The 17,201-nt window shown below is 38.3% G+C and overlaps 1 protein-coding gene across 2 annotated transcripts in view; it reads left to right on the top strand.

The window, feature by feature from the left end:
- UNC13C (unc-13 homolog C) overlaps positions 1-17,201 on the top strand; it is a 437,647-nt gene that overhangs the window by 46,342 nt on the left and 374,104 nt on the right. Inside the window, exons 2-3 of one of the 2 annotated variants that reach the window (XM_075897272.1) lie at positions 610-632; positions 1,179-1,243. In XM_075897272.1, coding sequence (XP_075753387.1) covers positions 610-632; positions 1,179-1,243 — 88 coding nt within the window. The remainder of the gene's footprint in view (positions 1-609; positions 633-1,178; positions 1,244-17,201) is intronic. The other variant, XM_075897271.1, reaches the window with a different exon arrangement.

Below are 17,201 nucleotides of genomic sequence, written 5' to 3' on the forward strand. Positions count from 1 at the left end.
GAATACTCTATGACCATGAAACTGATTTATGATATATAATACATTTAAAATGCGCACAATTGTAATTGTATGCAGTGATCACTGGCTTTCCTTGTTTGGTTTTCTATGTGCATGGATAGAATAGAATAGTTAGAGTATAGTAATTTTAATATAGCTATTAAATGCCTCAAGATAGTTTTATTTTTTCGTGGGAACAAAATATTAGTCTAAATCCAAATTCATCATATTTTACGAACATTCCGTCCTATCTTAATAAAATACATTTTCAGATGCTAATTATGAATACAGAAGTATCAGCTCTGGAAATTAAATATATGGGCAGTATTAAGTGCTACTTTATAAAATAACCATAGAATCTTTAAGAAAACTAAAAAGTCTTGGGTAAGTAGCTGTGGTTTATTATGTATTAAAACATCTTTTGGCTAGTCTGTATACAATCAGAGCAATCATGTTAAAGAACACTAAACATATATGTTACTCAGCTTCTATTGTTCCTTTCATCTCTACTTTAGCAAGCTAGAATTGTAAGAGGTTTTTCATAAATTTACATGCTTTCCTGGAGACTGTTTTATCTAACTTTTATTCCCCCTCTTCCTGGTTCTCTTTCAGATAGCAGTTCTGTGGATGAAAAGGTTTAAAATCACATATTTCCTTAAGGGGTTGTGTATTTTGTTGATGTTTGTTTGTGACTTATTTGATCTGTTTGGTTCCTTCATTTTAGTTGTGAAATGTGCATGTATCCCAGCTTTCCATTCTTTTGTTCTCCTTTGAGTGTATTCCAAATGTGTTGCATTTATAAACAGGAAAGCCTCACTGTTGTGCTTATCTTATAAAATCATAGTTGCCAACACAGGGGTCTGCTACTGTCAAACATGGTGTCTGGATTTTTGCCTCTGACTAGTTATCATCTACACTGCATACACTCTGGGTTTTAAAGGGCAGCGATATGTGGGAGGCAATATCTGATAGCTTCTCCAGGCTCTTATCACCGTTTTTCACTAAATGCTGAATGCTAATCATGTAATTCAAAGCAAAAATTAATGTAGCTTTGGCGTGGAGCTGACCCTGCTTGACATTTTTCATAGTAGGTGTTATATGTACGACGCAGTTATATTCTATCCAAAATCTATTGGCAGACACTGAGTAACTAAGCTTTTTTTTTTTATTCTTCATTAAAGGCTCGAATAGTAAGTGGAAGTTCTTTGGATGCTTCCAAGTTTTATGCAATCCAGGCATTTGGTGGGTAAGTACAGTGGTGGCCATGAACATTATATATGCAACTCTGTTTCTTATGTTATTTTTAATACCGCTCTGATGTTTATAATTGTCTTCAACTTCTGAGAAATTGAACTTTTGCATTGTAACGGGAATCTGAATTAATAGATGTCACTGTCCTACATCTTTTCTGCAAGTCCGCCCAGAAATTGATGAAATGTCAAGCTGGAAAAGTTATCCATGAATAAAGGAACCTGTTACTTCAAAATTTTAAATATCCAATGTTCTTTTCAAAGCCATATACTATATTTCAGTCTTAAGTCTGCATTTCAGTAAATTGACTGACTTTGCAATATGCTTCTGGTATTTGAGACCAGGAAAATGATGGGGAAATTGTGTTGCTGGTGAAGAAAATGAACATAGCAAAAGCTTATACATTGAAGTTAATCTTGTTGTTGCTGGAGTCATCTTAAATTCCTATTGAGTCAACTTCCTTCTCATTTTCCTTCTGAGTCTCATTCTTCACTCTTGTGTTGGATACTTTTTCTTTAAGGAAAAGAAATTTCACTATGAAAGCATATAGATGCAGTATATCAGTTATACACTTCGAACTATAAAGAATTATACATTGTTCTCCTATTAGTGTGGGCAGACATAGTTTTCCATAGTAATATTCTGCTTCAGATTTAAAGTACTGAGACAAAATTAGCTAATTTATTTTAAATGTTTCCCTTGCTCTTCTTTGAGTTAAACTTGATGATGTGGCCTCGATACCACTGTTTTTCACTTCAGTTTTCTCTGCCCTCTTTTTCTGGATACAATGGACTAATTGAACTGCCGTTCATTTGTTTAACGTAGTTCTCAGAACTCTGTAGAAAAAATAATTATAGTACAATTTACCTGCTATTGTTAATTTTGTTTAGTTTGCTTTTTTATTTTTGCTAGACAACTCTGGATAGATAAATGTGCACTTTTGAGTGGGTTAAGTTATCCCAGTAGACTTTATGAAACTTCAGAAGCTTTTTCTTTTGAGGCTGGTAATATTTCCACCAAGTCAACAAAAATAATGTGAATGTTTAAAAATACAAGTAATTTTAAAAGAGAAACCTCCTCAAGGACAATTAATTTTGGTTATTCGAGGAGAATAATGATATATTTAAATTGATTGGTAACAGGTTGACAGCTAAGCATTTGTCATGACCATATCTACTCATCAGCATCCATTCATCCAACCATCCAAAACATCCTTCTTTGCAGATAGAGCATTCAAGTGCTATCCTGCACTGGCTGTTCCCAACTCTCTGAAATTCTGCAGCAGCTGGTAGAAGTACTTAGCTGATGACATTTGTGCTTTTGATACAAAGTCTGTTTCAGTCCAGTCGCCTCCCAGTACATTGACTATAGAAGACCCAGGGGAAGCTTGAAGATGTTGATTGGCTTAGCACCAGACCTCTGTCCACAATCACCTTGTTTCTAGATGTCATATCTAGCTCCTGCACTTATTAGCTTGACAAAACATCTGATAGATCACTAGCCAGAAGATTTACCCTACTTGTTGGGAGTGCTCAAAGAGTTTAGGCCTGGTGGGGGTGGAGACTCGAAACATCTCGGAAGTTACAAACATACAACCTGAGGGATAAAAAGAGGTGTAAAATTTTTGTGTGGATAATATTTAAAAAACACTCTGTGCAAGTATGGCACAATTTTCAGTTTATTATTTAGCAGCAGAGGATTGATATATTTTATAGCAGTTGACAAAAATTCCAAGGTATTAAAATCTTATAAAAATGAACTGCTTCAGAGAAAAGATCTCTATTCCAGAGGCCACAAAACTATTGACCAAACATATGCTACCATGCTTTCATTAAACACAAGTCTCATAAATGTTTGTTGTATTAGACCTTGAAAAATACTTTTCACTGATTTCTTTATTCTCAGAAGTATTTTGAATGTTGGACAGCCTCGTGTATTCATGTGGATTATATTATAATTTTGGCTGTATATTTTTTCATGTATTAATGGGACTACGGTAGGGCCTTGCTCTCTATGTACTATTGGAGATTTCTGATGCTGACTGTGGTACCACTCTGAAGCAAAACTTGAGGAGAGACTGTATATTTTGAGTTTTGGCTGATAATAATTTTGTAGTTGAATTGGAGAGAAATGTATTCTTAAACAAGTTGAAACAACAGCCATACTTTCTAGATGGGGGGTCATGGTAGTACAATTCTATCAATTTCTTTCATATCATAAATACCTTGTTTTTGGTGACTGGTATGAGCAGATCTGCTTTGGATTATCTGATAACTAAAACAATAGTTTGTTTAGTATCTGGGCCTACACTTCAGTGTTGTGATGTTTGTTCTAGTTGGCTTCATCCTGACGTCCATATGCCCTAAACCTCGTTAATGTTTATCTTATCTGGAAGTATAATGATTGTTTTTCTCCATGGAAATAACAATATCTGAAGCAAATTTTTTTCTGTTCACACATCAGTGTTCTAAATACTTATTCTAAAGATTATTCCATAATGAATTAATTATCCGTGGAAATATTTACCGTAATTGTATTCAGGTAACTCTTCTTTGTGTTCAGGTAACCTTCATTGAGTATGTTTACTGTAATCAGGTGGATAGAATCAAAACAAAGCAATAGGATGGTAGTAAATTGTCATGGTATACCATAAGGTACCATGTATATCACAACAGAGGAGCAAGTGTGTGACATACCTGCAAGTACCTCACTGTGGCCTATGTCCTTTTCAAATTACATAAATAAGGGTTTAGTGCTAATTAGACTGGGTAGAATATTACTAAGGAAAAAACATGGTGGTATAAAGTGATACTGTTAATTCTTTCAAAATAATGATGCACACGAGGGAAAGGATGGTTCCATTTTTAGATCACTGCCTGAGTTTTCAGCCCTAAGAGATAAAAACATTTTACTTCTATAAACAGTAACTTTGGTCTAAGAACCATTGACATGATGAATGTGGAACCTCATAACGTTATTTTCAGAGCTACTTTTGCGAGTAGAACTAGCTTTATTTAAATCCAAGTTTAACTTTACTGCAAGGTAAGTTTACTGCCAGAATCACACTTCCACAAATTGCAGAAGCTAGATATGGGGGAAAGAAATTAGATCTATCTTTCTGCTAACGTTGAACTGCTCTTCAGTGTATTTTCTGTGAGCTTGCCCAGTCTAGTTTTAAATATCTCAAGTGATGGGACATTAATCACTTATATGAGAAGACATTTCCACATTGCCTAAAGGAATATTTTGTTGATATTCAAGCCAATTTTAATTTTTTAACATAACACACTCATTCCTCTCAGCTCTGGTACCTTGTGGAACCCTTGCTATTTCCTCTTTCCTGCTTAGGAACATAAGATGGGCAAATTGATGAAGAAAAGGTCTGATTAATCATGATATTTGCAATTTCCATTGAAACTGCTCCTGAGTGTTTTTAATTTGCCAGTAAAACATTAACATTTTTAATCTATAAGCTAGCTGATTAAAGGAAAGCATTTTGTAGGAAGAGATTTTTGGATAGGCACTGAATGTTAAATATTGATTCTTATGGCAGCAGGAAGCCCCATAATGATGAGAAACTTAGATTTGTGTCTTGGTTGAAGAGTATGGTGCAGGCCTTCACCATTCACAAATGAGGATGTCTGAAGAACACACACACACACATATGTAAACTTAAAAAACAACAAATGGCCCGGTAGCACTTTATAGACTAACAAAATATGTAGATGGTATCATGAGCTTTCATAGGCACAGCCCATCACTTCTTCAGATGATCTGAGTTTTGAGTTTAGGATGTGCAGACCCAAAATAAATAGGGGAGAAGGGAGAGGGGGAAAAGGGGAAAAAAGGAAGGGGGCAGGAAACAAGGAGCAGAGAGTATGAAAATATCAAAGGGAAAAACAAGTAGGCAGAACTGGTAACCTAAAAGCACCTAAAGATTAGATCATTAAAAGAAGCTCATAGGATAGCAATTAGATATGAAGGGTACTAATGCAAGAATATACACAAACTGTACAGACTTACTCGGCTACCCCGTGAAGCTTCCAGACACAGAGATATGTTTGTTGGTGTTAGCAACTTTTTTACTTCATTTTCCTTCCTTCCATCCCACTTGTCTATTCTAGTCTTCTCTGGCCAAATATAATGTGCATGTTTTATTATATTCCTCCTAAAGTATGGGGAGCTATCCTGTCAAACATGCCTTAATTATTTTGTTCTGAATTGTCCATTTTAAAATGAGTAAATTATGGGAGTGAGGGGAAACCTGTAGGATTCTGCCCTCTCATTCTTTGAAGTGACGTGATCCAGAGGTCTTCCTCTTAATCACTAACAGGAATTTCTGCTTCTGGAAGAGACAATTTGTTCTACAAGGATCCAGGGAAATGGCCAGGGAGATAGTAGATTAGAGAAGGACTTCCACCATTTTAAAAAGAAGTTATGAAAAATTAGAATTTAAAATCTTTAAAAGAAAAGTTCTCAAGTTTCTGAAAAGAATCCGAAACTTCTTGCATTTCATAGAACCATCAAATCTCTATAAGGGTACCCCTCACTGTTGATTAGAATAGTGCATATATTGTTCAGTATTTGAATAGTGTCAAGAGTCAGGATGGATGGAGGAAGTTTAATAAACCTCTTGTCAGCTACAAGGTCATCAATGGCATTTGGAAGTTTGGGATTTATTTTGCTTTCTGAAGCTGTAATTAATTCAATGATACTGGACAGGTTTTGCAGGAGTGTCACACAATAGTTGGTTATAGTTAGAATAAATGCAGATCAGCCACACAAAGTTCAGCATTGTTTATCATCAATGTCACTTTGTTTATTTCTAGGATATGAAATGGATAATCAAACTTAATGCCTGAGCAATTAAACTGGTCATGAATTTCCACAAAATATTCTTGAACATTATTATTATATAATGCCAAATATAATAGCCAATGCCAAATATAATAAATAATGCTGATGGGATATGGCTGATTCCAAAATATGTAATTTTAATTAAGGCTGTAAAGTGATTAAAACATTCATTGCAATTAATCACAATACTAAATAACAATAGAATACATTTAAATAGTTTTGGCTATTTTCAACATTTTCAAATATATTGATTTAAATTACAACATAGTATACAAAGTGGACAATATTCACTTTATATTTATTTTTATTAAAATATTTGCTCTTTTTAAAAACCAAATAAATAGTATTTTTCAATTCACTGAATACAAGTATTATAGTTCAAACTCTTTATCATAAATTTGAACTTATAAATATAAACTTGTTAAAAAAACCTGAAATCAAAATAACAATGTAAAACTTTGGAGCCCTCAAGTCCATTCAGTCCTACTTCTTATTTCAGCCACTTGCTCAGATAAACAAGTTTGATTTACATTTTCAGGAGATAATTCTGCCCACTTCTTCACAATTGTGACACGATGCTTCCATATTTTTATGTAAATATGTTTTACAGTATGAATGTGCATAACTTGAATATGCTTCATGCAAAAAGAGTAACCTATCGTTCAACAGCCTGTCATCCTCTGGATGTGTATATTCTATTTGTGTATATGTATCCTCCTTGTATGCAAAGTTAGACATATGAAGTGTAAACCTGCTTATTGATCTAGAATTTCTGGTGAGAGCCATTAGTCATGCTCAAGAAACTTAAAGCATGGGTGCTCAAGACAACTATCTGCAAATGGCTTTGTTTTTCCTGTAAGCCCAAATTGTGGTTGGTCCTACAAAAGCAAGTGGCCATGCCACTGCTGCTGGAATCCATCTTAAATCCGGTATTTTTCATGAGTTTCTTAAGATTTGCACTTCTGAGAGTTCTGTGTTTGTAGCGCCTTATTTTTCATCCATTATAACATATCTGATATAAGTACATAGCTAATATATTTATAAAATATACTTTAATAAAACTTGGAGGATAGGGACATAATTCAAAATGACCTTAGCAAGTTAGAGAAATGGTCAGAGGTAAACAGGATGAGGTTTAATAAAGAGAAATGCAAAGTGCTCCACTTAGGAAGGAACAATCAGTTCCATACATACAAGATGGGAAGCGACTGTCTAGGAAGGAGCATGGCGGAAAGGGATCTAGGGGTCATAGTGGACCACAAGTTGAATATGAGTCAACAGTGTGATGCTGTTGCAAAAAAAGCAAATATGATTCTAGGTTGTATCAACAGGTGTGTTGTAAGCAAAACTCGTGAAGTCATTCTGCCACTCTACTCTGCACTAGTTAGGCCTCAGCTGGAGTACTGTGTCCAGTTCTGGGCACCACATTTCAAGAAAGATGTGGAGAAATTGGAAAGGGTACAGAGAAGAGCGACAAGAATGATTAAAGGTTTAGAGAACATGACCTATGAAGCCAGGCTTCATGAACTGGGCTTGTTTAGTTTGGAAAAAAGAAGATTAAGGGGGGACATGATAGCGGTTTTCAAATATCTAAAAGGGAGTCACAAGGAGGAAGGCGAAAATTTGTTCCTCTTGGTTTCTGAGGACAGGACAAGGAGTAATGGGCTTAAAGTGCAGCAGGGGAGGTTTAGATTGGACATTAGGAAAAAATTCCTAACTGTCAGGGTGGTCAAATATTGGAATAAATTGCCAAGGGAGGTGGTGGAATCTCCCTCTCTGGAGATATTTAAGAACAGGTTAGATAGACATCTGTCAGGGATAGTGTAGACGGAGCTTGATCCTGCCTTGAGGGCGGGGGGCTGGACTCGATGACCTCTCGAGGTCCCTTCCAGTCCTATTATTCTATGATTCTATGAAATGGATTTCTAATTATTTTTATTTTCTCTTCTTTGGCACTAATCCTGCAGACATGCATGGGGCTTAATTTTCTGCATGTGAGTGATCCTGCTGAAACCAATAGCACTGCTTATTTGTAAACAGCTAAAGATGCATAAGAGGGTTTGTGGAATCTGTACCTAAACATGCATATTTTGTACATTTTTTTTCTCCTGACTCCTTTATCTTATGCACCTTCGTTACTTGTTGGAAGGCTATTTTGTACTTACTGGGGCAGTGTAAATTCCTTTGTTCATGATATAGATGTTCCACCATTTTGAACGGTGCTATAAACCATTCAGGTGTCATTTAATTGCAAAGCATTCCCAGAAGATGTGTATTATGCTGATGTATGGTGCTTCTTTGATTAACTTTAAAAATGATCATCTTTTCCCAATTTTGATAGCCTTTGAATCCAGTCAGTGTAGTTAATCTCTATGGCATTCATCGCTTCTGACGTGTCATTTGCTTGTTTTGGCTAATGCATAAGTAATGTATGGATGAATGAATAAGTTTTGGAAATTCACAGTTCCTGATACTGAAGTATTAACTTGGAGATGTAGCAATGGTTTTTTGTTTTATATGTTCCCTCACTCTTAAATATTCATTTCTGTACTTACCAATTGCAATCATGCTGCCACTTATCAGGGTAGATGGATGAACTCTTCATAGCAAATAATTTATTCAGTGAATGTAGCCTGTGAATTTTTTATCAAACATTGATTTAACAAATGTGTCCATGATTCAGAAGTGTTGGACAAACATACATTGTCCTATGGGATGTACACACACTATTTGGTCTTCAGCTATTTGTTATGGTCACATAACTCATGTGGTATTGTTTCTGGCCTCTGGTTGGATGGTGGAAACTTTTTAAAACGGAGATAAGAAACTGGAGAGTTTAAGGTGGTGATGCCAACTCACATTCTTTCCCAGTCACAGTCACACAGATATTCAAGACTTTTGCTTTCATCAAATACCAACATTTTGGGCAGAATTGTACAGAAAAAACAGATGTGATAGTGAATACTATGAAAATATGTTTTGTTTTGAAATGCTGTGCATGAATACTTCTCTGAAGTATTTCTTTAGCTTTCATTTACTGAGGAATGTGGAAATACTATGGGAGTTCTTAAGTTTTGGCCTTCCTTAAGATTTATGTTATAGTATTATTCTAATGTGAAAGTTTTATTTGTTCCATGAACGTGCAGGATGTGCATTATATTTTTGTTTCTAGCATTCATTTGGGCCAAAAGGCTATGTTTTTAAAAATCAGCTATGCTGATTTAAAATCTCTATGCTGACTGAGACTTATGATTTAAAATCTCTACGCTGCAGAGATTTCTTTTAATTAAGCATGTGTACCCCCCTACATGTTTTTTGATATGTAGATGCTTCTACGTAGGGACCATGGAAATTTGTTTGTATTAGAGATGCTGTGGACATTTACCCAGAATTGCATGCCCCACAGAGAAAAAAGCAATTTGCCAGTCTATTGGATTGGGTGAGTATTTTGCTAGCCCACTACCACCACCATACAAATATACACCCTCACCCATAGGCCTATTACCTTTTCTTCATGGAGTATACTTTTCAGTAATATCTCCTCAAATACTTAAATTTACTATTTTGGCAAATGTTTTGCTGATATGTTAGCTCATGAAGAATATCCTTTCTCAACCAGTACCCATGTAAATTGCATTTGAAGCAAATTGATAAAAGACACATCTGCTGGGTTTTTTGATGCCCATACATACCTAGTGTGGTTTCTGTTTCTTTCTTGTCTGGAGAGATGCCCTCTTTGGTTTCACCTGGTTGCTTTATTGCAGTGGTGTCAAAGAATGATTCTTTTATTGTTTGGCCTAATCCATTTTGTAGTGTGGCAATGGTACACAATGCAGCAATGTGCAGACCTTAAGCATTTTACTTTTCTTAGATGATATGTTGAATATGGTGGATCTTTTAACTCACTTGATTTCCATTTTGCTTAGAGGTCTAATATAAGTATTTGGGTGTATGTAGTATTTCTAGGAAGGCATGAAAAAATCAGTATGAGTATTTATAGAGAACTAACAGCCTGTGATTTAAAGGAGGTCAGAATAGATGATCTAATGGCCCTTCTGGCCTTAAATTCTATTAAACTATGAAACAGTCACAGAATATTATTAAGTTTCTTTTCTATCTCAGATTTCCAAAACCATTATTTTTCTGTCAGGGATGCAACCCCATGCTCTGGGTGTCCCTAAGCCTCTGATTGCCAGATGCAAGCACTGGATGACAAAGGATAGATCACTTGATAGTTTGAATTCATCCTTCTTAAACATGGGAGACCAGAACTGCACACAGTATTCCAAATGGGGTCTCACCAATGCCTTGTATACCGGCACTAACACCTCCTTATTTCTCCTAGAAATACCTCGCCTAATGCATCCCATTACATGATAATGCCTATCCTAAGGCTTAACTTAAGGTATTGTCCTTTTGCAAAGCATAAGATCTTTTGTGTTATGAGGGGAACGTTATTCAACAGGTATAGAAATTGATAAACTTGGTGAAGAGGTGGTATAAAGCCAAGTGTGCTGGCCTGAGTCACAGAGGTCCCTTTGAGACATCACCTGAAGGGCTGATCATAACACTGAGCCCACCTACCTGCCCTGCTGAGCCAGAAGTCCTGGTTTCCCACCAACATAGGCACAGAGTTGGGTCATTGCCCACAGCACAGCAACACTGATACTGACAGCAACTCAGCTCTAGATATGCTCAGTCAAAGGGACTTGATACAGCACCCAGGTGAATAGCCCAAATGGGACCAGCACCCCAGATAAATTTGTCTTCCTCTGCATAACATTTGTATACAGAGCAAGCTCATAAGTTTGTCCCCTTTATCAATGAAAGAGAGAGATGTACAGCTGTTGTCCCCCCAGGTAACAATGATTTACACTTGGTTTAATAATAATCAAAAGTGATTTTATTAAATACAAAAAGTAGGATTTCAGCAGTTGCATATTGGAACAGACATATCAGAGTAAGTTACTAAGCCAAACAAAACAAAACATGCCGACAGAGGCTATGTCTAGACTGCAGGCTTCTTTCGGAAGAAACTTTTCTGGAAGAGATCATCTGATAAAACTTCATCCAAAAGAGAGTATCTACACAGCAAAAGCGAATCAAAAAAGCAATCTGCTTTTTCGAAAGATAGCGTCCATTCAGTGTGGATGATATCTAGCATTTCAGCTGTGATTACTACGTATAGAGTGGCTACCAGGGCACCTCTGCTTTTTCCTCTTTCCTCTTCTTTCAAAAGAACTCCCTCTTCCCCATCCACACACCTTTTTCTGAAAGAGATATTTCGGAAAAAGGTTTCTTCCTCATAAAAAGAGGTTTATCAACGTCGGAAAAACCCCTCTGTTCTTTTGATAATTTTTTTGAAAGAATGCAATTGCAGTGTGGACATAAGTGAAGTTTTTTTGGAAAAATGGATGTTTTTCCAAAAAAACTCTGCAGTGTAGACACACCCTGAGCCTAATATACTACAAAAACTTGTTACAAATCATAATTTCTCACCCTAGTTCTTATTTCAGGTAAAGTTCTTCTCAGGCCAGAACGGTTCTCTCTAACTTGGGTGCAGTAAATTTCTCCACCCCTGTCATTAGAGTTCTTTTGTTTCCAGGTGTTTTCATGTATCTTCTCAGGGTAGGGAGCAGTCTGTGAAGTCAGCTGAATTCATTATTTACTTTCTTTCCCTTATATGGAATTCCCCTAGGGCAGAAAATCTTTGTTCAATTCCCTGTGGAAAGATCCAAATTCAAGATGGATGCCAGCACAGCCGATGACATGTTCACGTGACTTTGTAGAATCAATCATAGTCCATGCTCACAGGAAAAACAAGACTATTCAAAGATGATTTATTGAGTATTGGGCTACTTAAGTTTCTTTGTACTTCTAATGGCTTCCACTAACACACCTAGATTAATAAACAGGTGTATACTTCATATTTCTAAATTTAAATACAGGAATGATACATGCACTCAATTACCATGTAGACATTCAGGGGAAGACATTATAATTTCTTCAATGGTCAGTTATATGCCCCATCTTCTGTATATTTGGAAGAGTTTGTGCATCTGTCTGCCTTTGTGTCCATCCATCCATTTGTGAATCCATTTGTTCAAGAATTCCACCTAAACGGTAGGAGCCAGGACCACCAAATTTGGTATACAGGTTCCTTGTATCATAACTTAAAGCAAGATCAGGGCTTGGTTGTGCCAGGACAATGGACTATGCCTGGAATTCAGCTGTTTCTCATAAAATGGAAAGGGAGAGATCTGATAGGAGGGACAGTTATACTGTAAACTGACCAAAGGGGAGCAGCAAGGGAGCAAAGGGCAGAGATGGAGATTTGGACAGCTATAATTCCATTGGACCAGCAAAGGGCAGGGGTGGAGAAAGGGACAGCTACTTACTCTATATTTTTGAGGGTTTGTCCCTCAGCTGGGGGACATGCAACCGTCTCCTGGCTGTGCCCGCTGCAGCTGTAGTGGCCATGGACAATCAATTCTCACCAATTCTCACCTGACCCTGAGTTGATACGAGAGGTCTTGGGTTTCCTCTCTCCTGGAGCAGCCTGCATACTGAACCCCTTATCCCCAGCTCTAGCCCAGAGAAATGATTAAATGAAGAAAAACAAAACGTTTTTGAGTTAAGGACCTGAACAACTGCAGGTAAATCTTCTAGTTTTGTATAAAGCATATTGGAGTGTGTCATATTCACATTAAAAATGTATTTCCATACAAAATATGAGGGCACAACATCACACCAAGGTCATGGCCCAGAACATGCCTTGCCCAGAAGTGTCCTTCACAAGCTGGCTTGCCCTTTAAGGGAGTTGAGCTCATTGTTTATTGTGATCTAATAATTTACCCCAGGTGATCCTGCCGTGTATTCATTTAAAATGAGTGACGCTAGCCATGGGAGGCTCAAGGAGATCTACATAGAGAAGGAAGAGAATTCATCGAGGGGAGGAGAGGCTGGGAATACCCACTCTCTATGAAGGGCCAGGTGAAGGCAGGCTGAAAAGGGCTACAAGGATGGAGTTAGTTTCCGTGTTGGGTCCTGGAAAAGGGGCAGAGCCCAGTGAGAAAAACCTGGAAGTCAGGAATCCTGGGGAGGAGCAAGCAGTTGATAGGACCTAAGAAGATGCCTGAGGAGCCTGGAAACTGGAAGGAGAATCTGTATTAACCATGGGCTACTAGGAAAATAACAAAAGGGGCCTGGAGGTAGTAAGCAACTCAAGGAAACTTTAGCACATCTGAAGGAGCAGTCCTATCTGTACATCATGTCTTTCTATTGGAAATCAGAGCAGGGGGCAGCTCTTGATTACTTTACCACCCCAAAGTAGAGTTGCCAGGCATTCGGAACCCCCATTAGCTCTAAAAGTCCAGACAGCAGTGCAGTGAAGCTAATGCAGGTTCTCTGCCTGCCATGGTTCTGTGTCACTCCCAGAAGTGGCTGACATGTATGGCTCACTGGCACAAGGGTATCTATGGAGGCTCCACGTATTGTCCACAGCCCGAGTGACAACTCCACAGCTCTAATTGGCTGGAAACCTTAGTCAATGGGAGCTGAAGAGATGCACTGTAGGTGTGTACAGTGCATGCAGCATCCTGGCCCTTCTGCTTACGAGTAAGAGGAACATGGTGGCTGCTTCTGGGAGCTGCCAGAGGTAAGTACTGCTTAGATAGAGCCTGCATCCCATTCCTTTTTCCCAGGTCAGAATCCTCTCCTGTACTCCAGCCCCAAAGCTGGAGCCCTCCTCCCAATCTTTTGCCCTAATTTTGAGCCCCCTCCCCCACACAGACTGTCTCCTGGAGCCCACATCCTGCACCCTGACCCCCAGCTCTGAACCTGCTCCTTGAACCCCAAATCCCTCATTTTTTGCCTCATCCAGAGCCCTCTCCTCCCACACCCCAACTCCCTGTCACAGCCTGGCGAAAGTGAGTAAAGAGTGAGGATGAGGGAGGGTGAGTGATGAAGAGAGAGGGGATGGAGTGAGCAGAGGTAGGGCTTCAGAATGGTGCGGGGTCAGGGTGCTGGTTTTGTGCAATTAGAATTTTGGCAATCCTTGGTTTAAGAGTAGCCTAAGAAGGGATGCAAGGATTTCTGGTAGGGATGTTGTTATACCAAAAGGGATTCAAAGAAGATGTGATTTATCCGGAGGACTAAGTTATACACTAAAATAGGCCATCACAGAGCCAAAAAGAAGGTCCACAGGAGGCACTGGTTGTGATTACTCCTCCAATGTGATGTCAAGATGCCAGGGGGTTCAATGGTGGTAAATGGAACCACTTAAATGCCCAGTCTCAAGCAGGCAGCAGTGGAAACTCAACTCTCTTGCATTTCCCAGTACCTTGAGGCTAACAATGACTATCTCTTTTATGGGTATGTTTGGGAACTTAAGTGACTCCCCATCGTGAGCATAACTGGGATGAGCCTTAGAATGTTCCTTGACATTTACCAAACTCAGAATCAGTGGGATGATGGTGGAAACTCCAATTGAGTACCCGCCCTGAAAATATCATAATCCCAGTTCTAGACATATGCATCTAGGAATTTCCCAGCTCAAGCATTCAAAGCGATCTTAAATGTAGTACAGCAAATTCCCAGAAAACAAATAAAAAAGAGTTATATAGATCAAATCCATTGCCCAGAATTGCACCCAGGACTTAAGCAAAGTAAGCCCTTATGGGATAAGAGGGAAGGGCTTTTCATGTATTGATTACTGGTTAAAAGTTAGGAAACAAAAGATCGGAATAAATGGTCAGTTTTCAGAATGGAGAGAGGTAACTAGTGGTATTCTGCATGGATCTGTACTGGGACCAATCCTATTGAACATATTAATAATGATCTGGAGAATGGGGTAAACAGTGAGGTGGCAAAATTTGCAGATGATACTAAACTACTCAAGATAGTTAAGTGCAAAGCAGACTATAAAGAACCTGTTGAACTCCTTGCCAAAGGATGTTGTGAAGACTAGGACATTAATAGGGCTCAAAAAAAGAACTAGATAAATTCATGGAGAATAGGACCATCAATGGGTTAGGCAAGGTGGATAAGAATGGTGTCCCTAGTCTGTCAGAAGCTGGTAATGGGTGACATGAGAGGGATCACCTAGAATCATAGAGCTGGAAGAGACCGCAGAAGGTCATCAAGTCCAGGCCCCTTCTCTAGGCAGGATCAATCCCAACTGAATCAACCCAGCCAGGGCTTTCTCAAGCCGAGACTTAAATACCTCTAGGGATGGAGACTCCACAACTTCCCTAGGTAACCCATTCCAGTGCTTCACCACTCTCCTAGAGGAATAGTTTTTTCTAATATCCAACCTGGACCTCTCCCACCACAACTTGAGACCATTGCTCCTTGTTCTGCCATCTGTCACTATTGAGAACAGCCTTTCTCCATCCTCTTTGGAACTTCCTTTCAGGAAGTTAGAGGCTTCTATCAAATCCCCCCTCATTCTTCGCTTCTGCAGACTAAACAGACCCAACTCCCTCAGGCTCTCCTTGTAGGTCATATTCTCCAGCCCCCTAATCATTTTGGTTGCCCTCCGCTGGACCCTCTCCAATGCGTCCACATCCTTTTTGTAGTGGGGGGCCCAGAACTGGACACCATACTCCAGATGTACCCTCACCAGAGCCAAATAAACGGGAATAATCACATCTCTGGATCTGGTGTAGAGAATTCACAAGAGTTCACAAGAGTATTCTGAGACCTAATGAAGTATTTTTGGGAATATGGATCTGGAGGACAGTTGATAGGTAGAGATCTATTGGATTATGGGGAATGAGAAAGCCATATACACATTGGGTTGAGAAGAGATGTGAGTATTTTTGTGAACTAATTCAGAACTGAAAAAAAGTTTGGTATTCATTTGAAAGAATAGGAGAAGGTTCCAATGGAGTCATTCCTTCAGAACTGTTTCACCCATATGTAGATTTATTTAAATCAAGATCTCTAAGATAATGATTAAACAAAAGTGCTTCAAACTCTGCATTAGCTAATAGGGAAAAGGGGGGAAAGAACATAATTTTTCTGCTACTACTACTACTACTACTACTACGTTATAGGCAATATTTCACTATTGTGAGGCATTAAACGACATGTTTCAGTAGCCTGCTGATAAAAAGACTACTTCAGATAATTCACTCACTCCTACTTGAATCTTGCCATAAGGAACTCGTTAATTTCTGTCAAAGAAAACAGATATTATTGTCAGCCTACTGGATTCTTACCAGGCAGCGTTCACTTTAGATGAAAATAGCTGATAACATCTTGCCTTTTTGGACTCTTGGGGCATGTCTACACAGCAGCATTATTTCGGAAAAATGTCAGTTATTCTGAAATAACATATTGCACGTCCACATAGCAAGCCAGTTATTTATAAATAAATTTGAAATGGACGTCTTATTCCAACTTCTATAAACCTCATTGTATGAGGAGCAAGGGAACTCGGAGGAAGAGTGCTTTATTTTGAACTAAGTGCTGTGTAGACTTGCCCAAATTTGAAATAAGCTACCCAATTGACATAGCTCAAGTTGTGTAGCTTATTTCAAGTTTAGCCCTGTTGTGTAGACATGCCCTTGTTCTTTCTCCAGGAAAGTTAATGGAGCAGGTAATTAAAGAATTCATCTGCAAACATCTGGAAGAAAATAAGATGATAGGTAATAGCCAACATGGATTTGTAAAAAGCAAACCATGTCAAATCAATCTGATAGCTTTCTTTGATAGGATAACAAGCTTTGTAGATAAGGGAGAAGCGGTGGACTTTAGTAAAGCATTTGATATTGTCTTGCATGACCGTCTTATCAATAAACTAGGCAAATACAACTTAGATGGGGCTACTATAAGATACGTGCATAACTGGCTGGATAACCATTCTCAGAGAATAGTTATTAATGGTACACAGTCATGCTTGAAGGGAATAACAAGTGGAGTTCCCCAGGGGTATCTTTTGGAACTGGTTCTGTTCAATATCTTCATCGACGATTTAGATGATGGCATAGAAAATATGCTTATTAAGTATGCAGATGGTACCAAGCTGGGAAGGGTTGCAACAGCTTTGGAGGATTTGAATGGTCTGGACAAACTAGAGGTAAATAGGGTGA

This window comes from Pelodiscus sinensis, chromosome 14, assembly GCF_049634645.1.
Source record: "Pelodiscus sinensis isolate JC-2024 chromosome 14, ASM4963464v1, whole genome shotgun sequence".
NCBI lineage: Eukaryota > Metazoa > Chordata > Testudines > Trionychidae > Pelodiscus > Pelodiscus sinensis.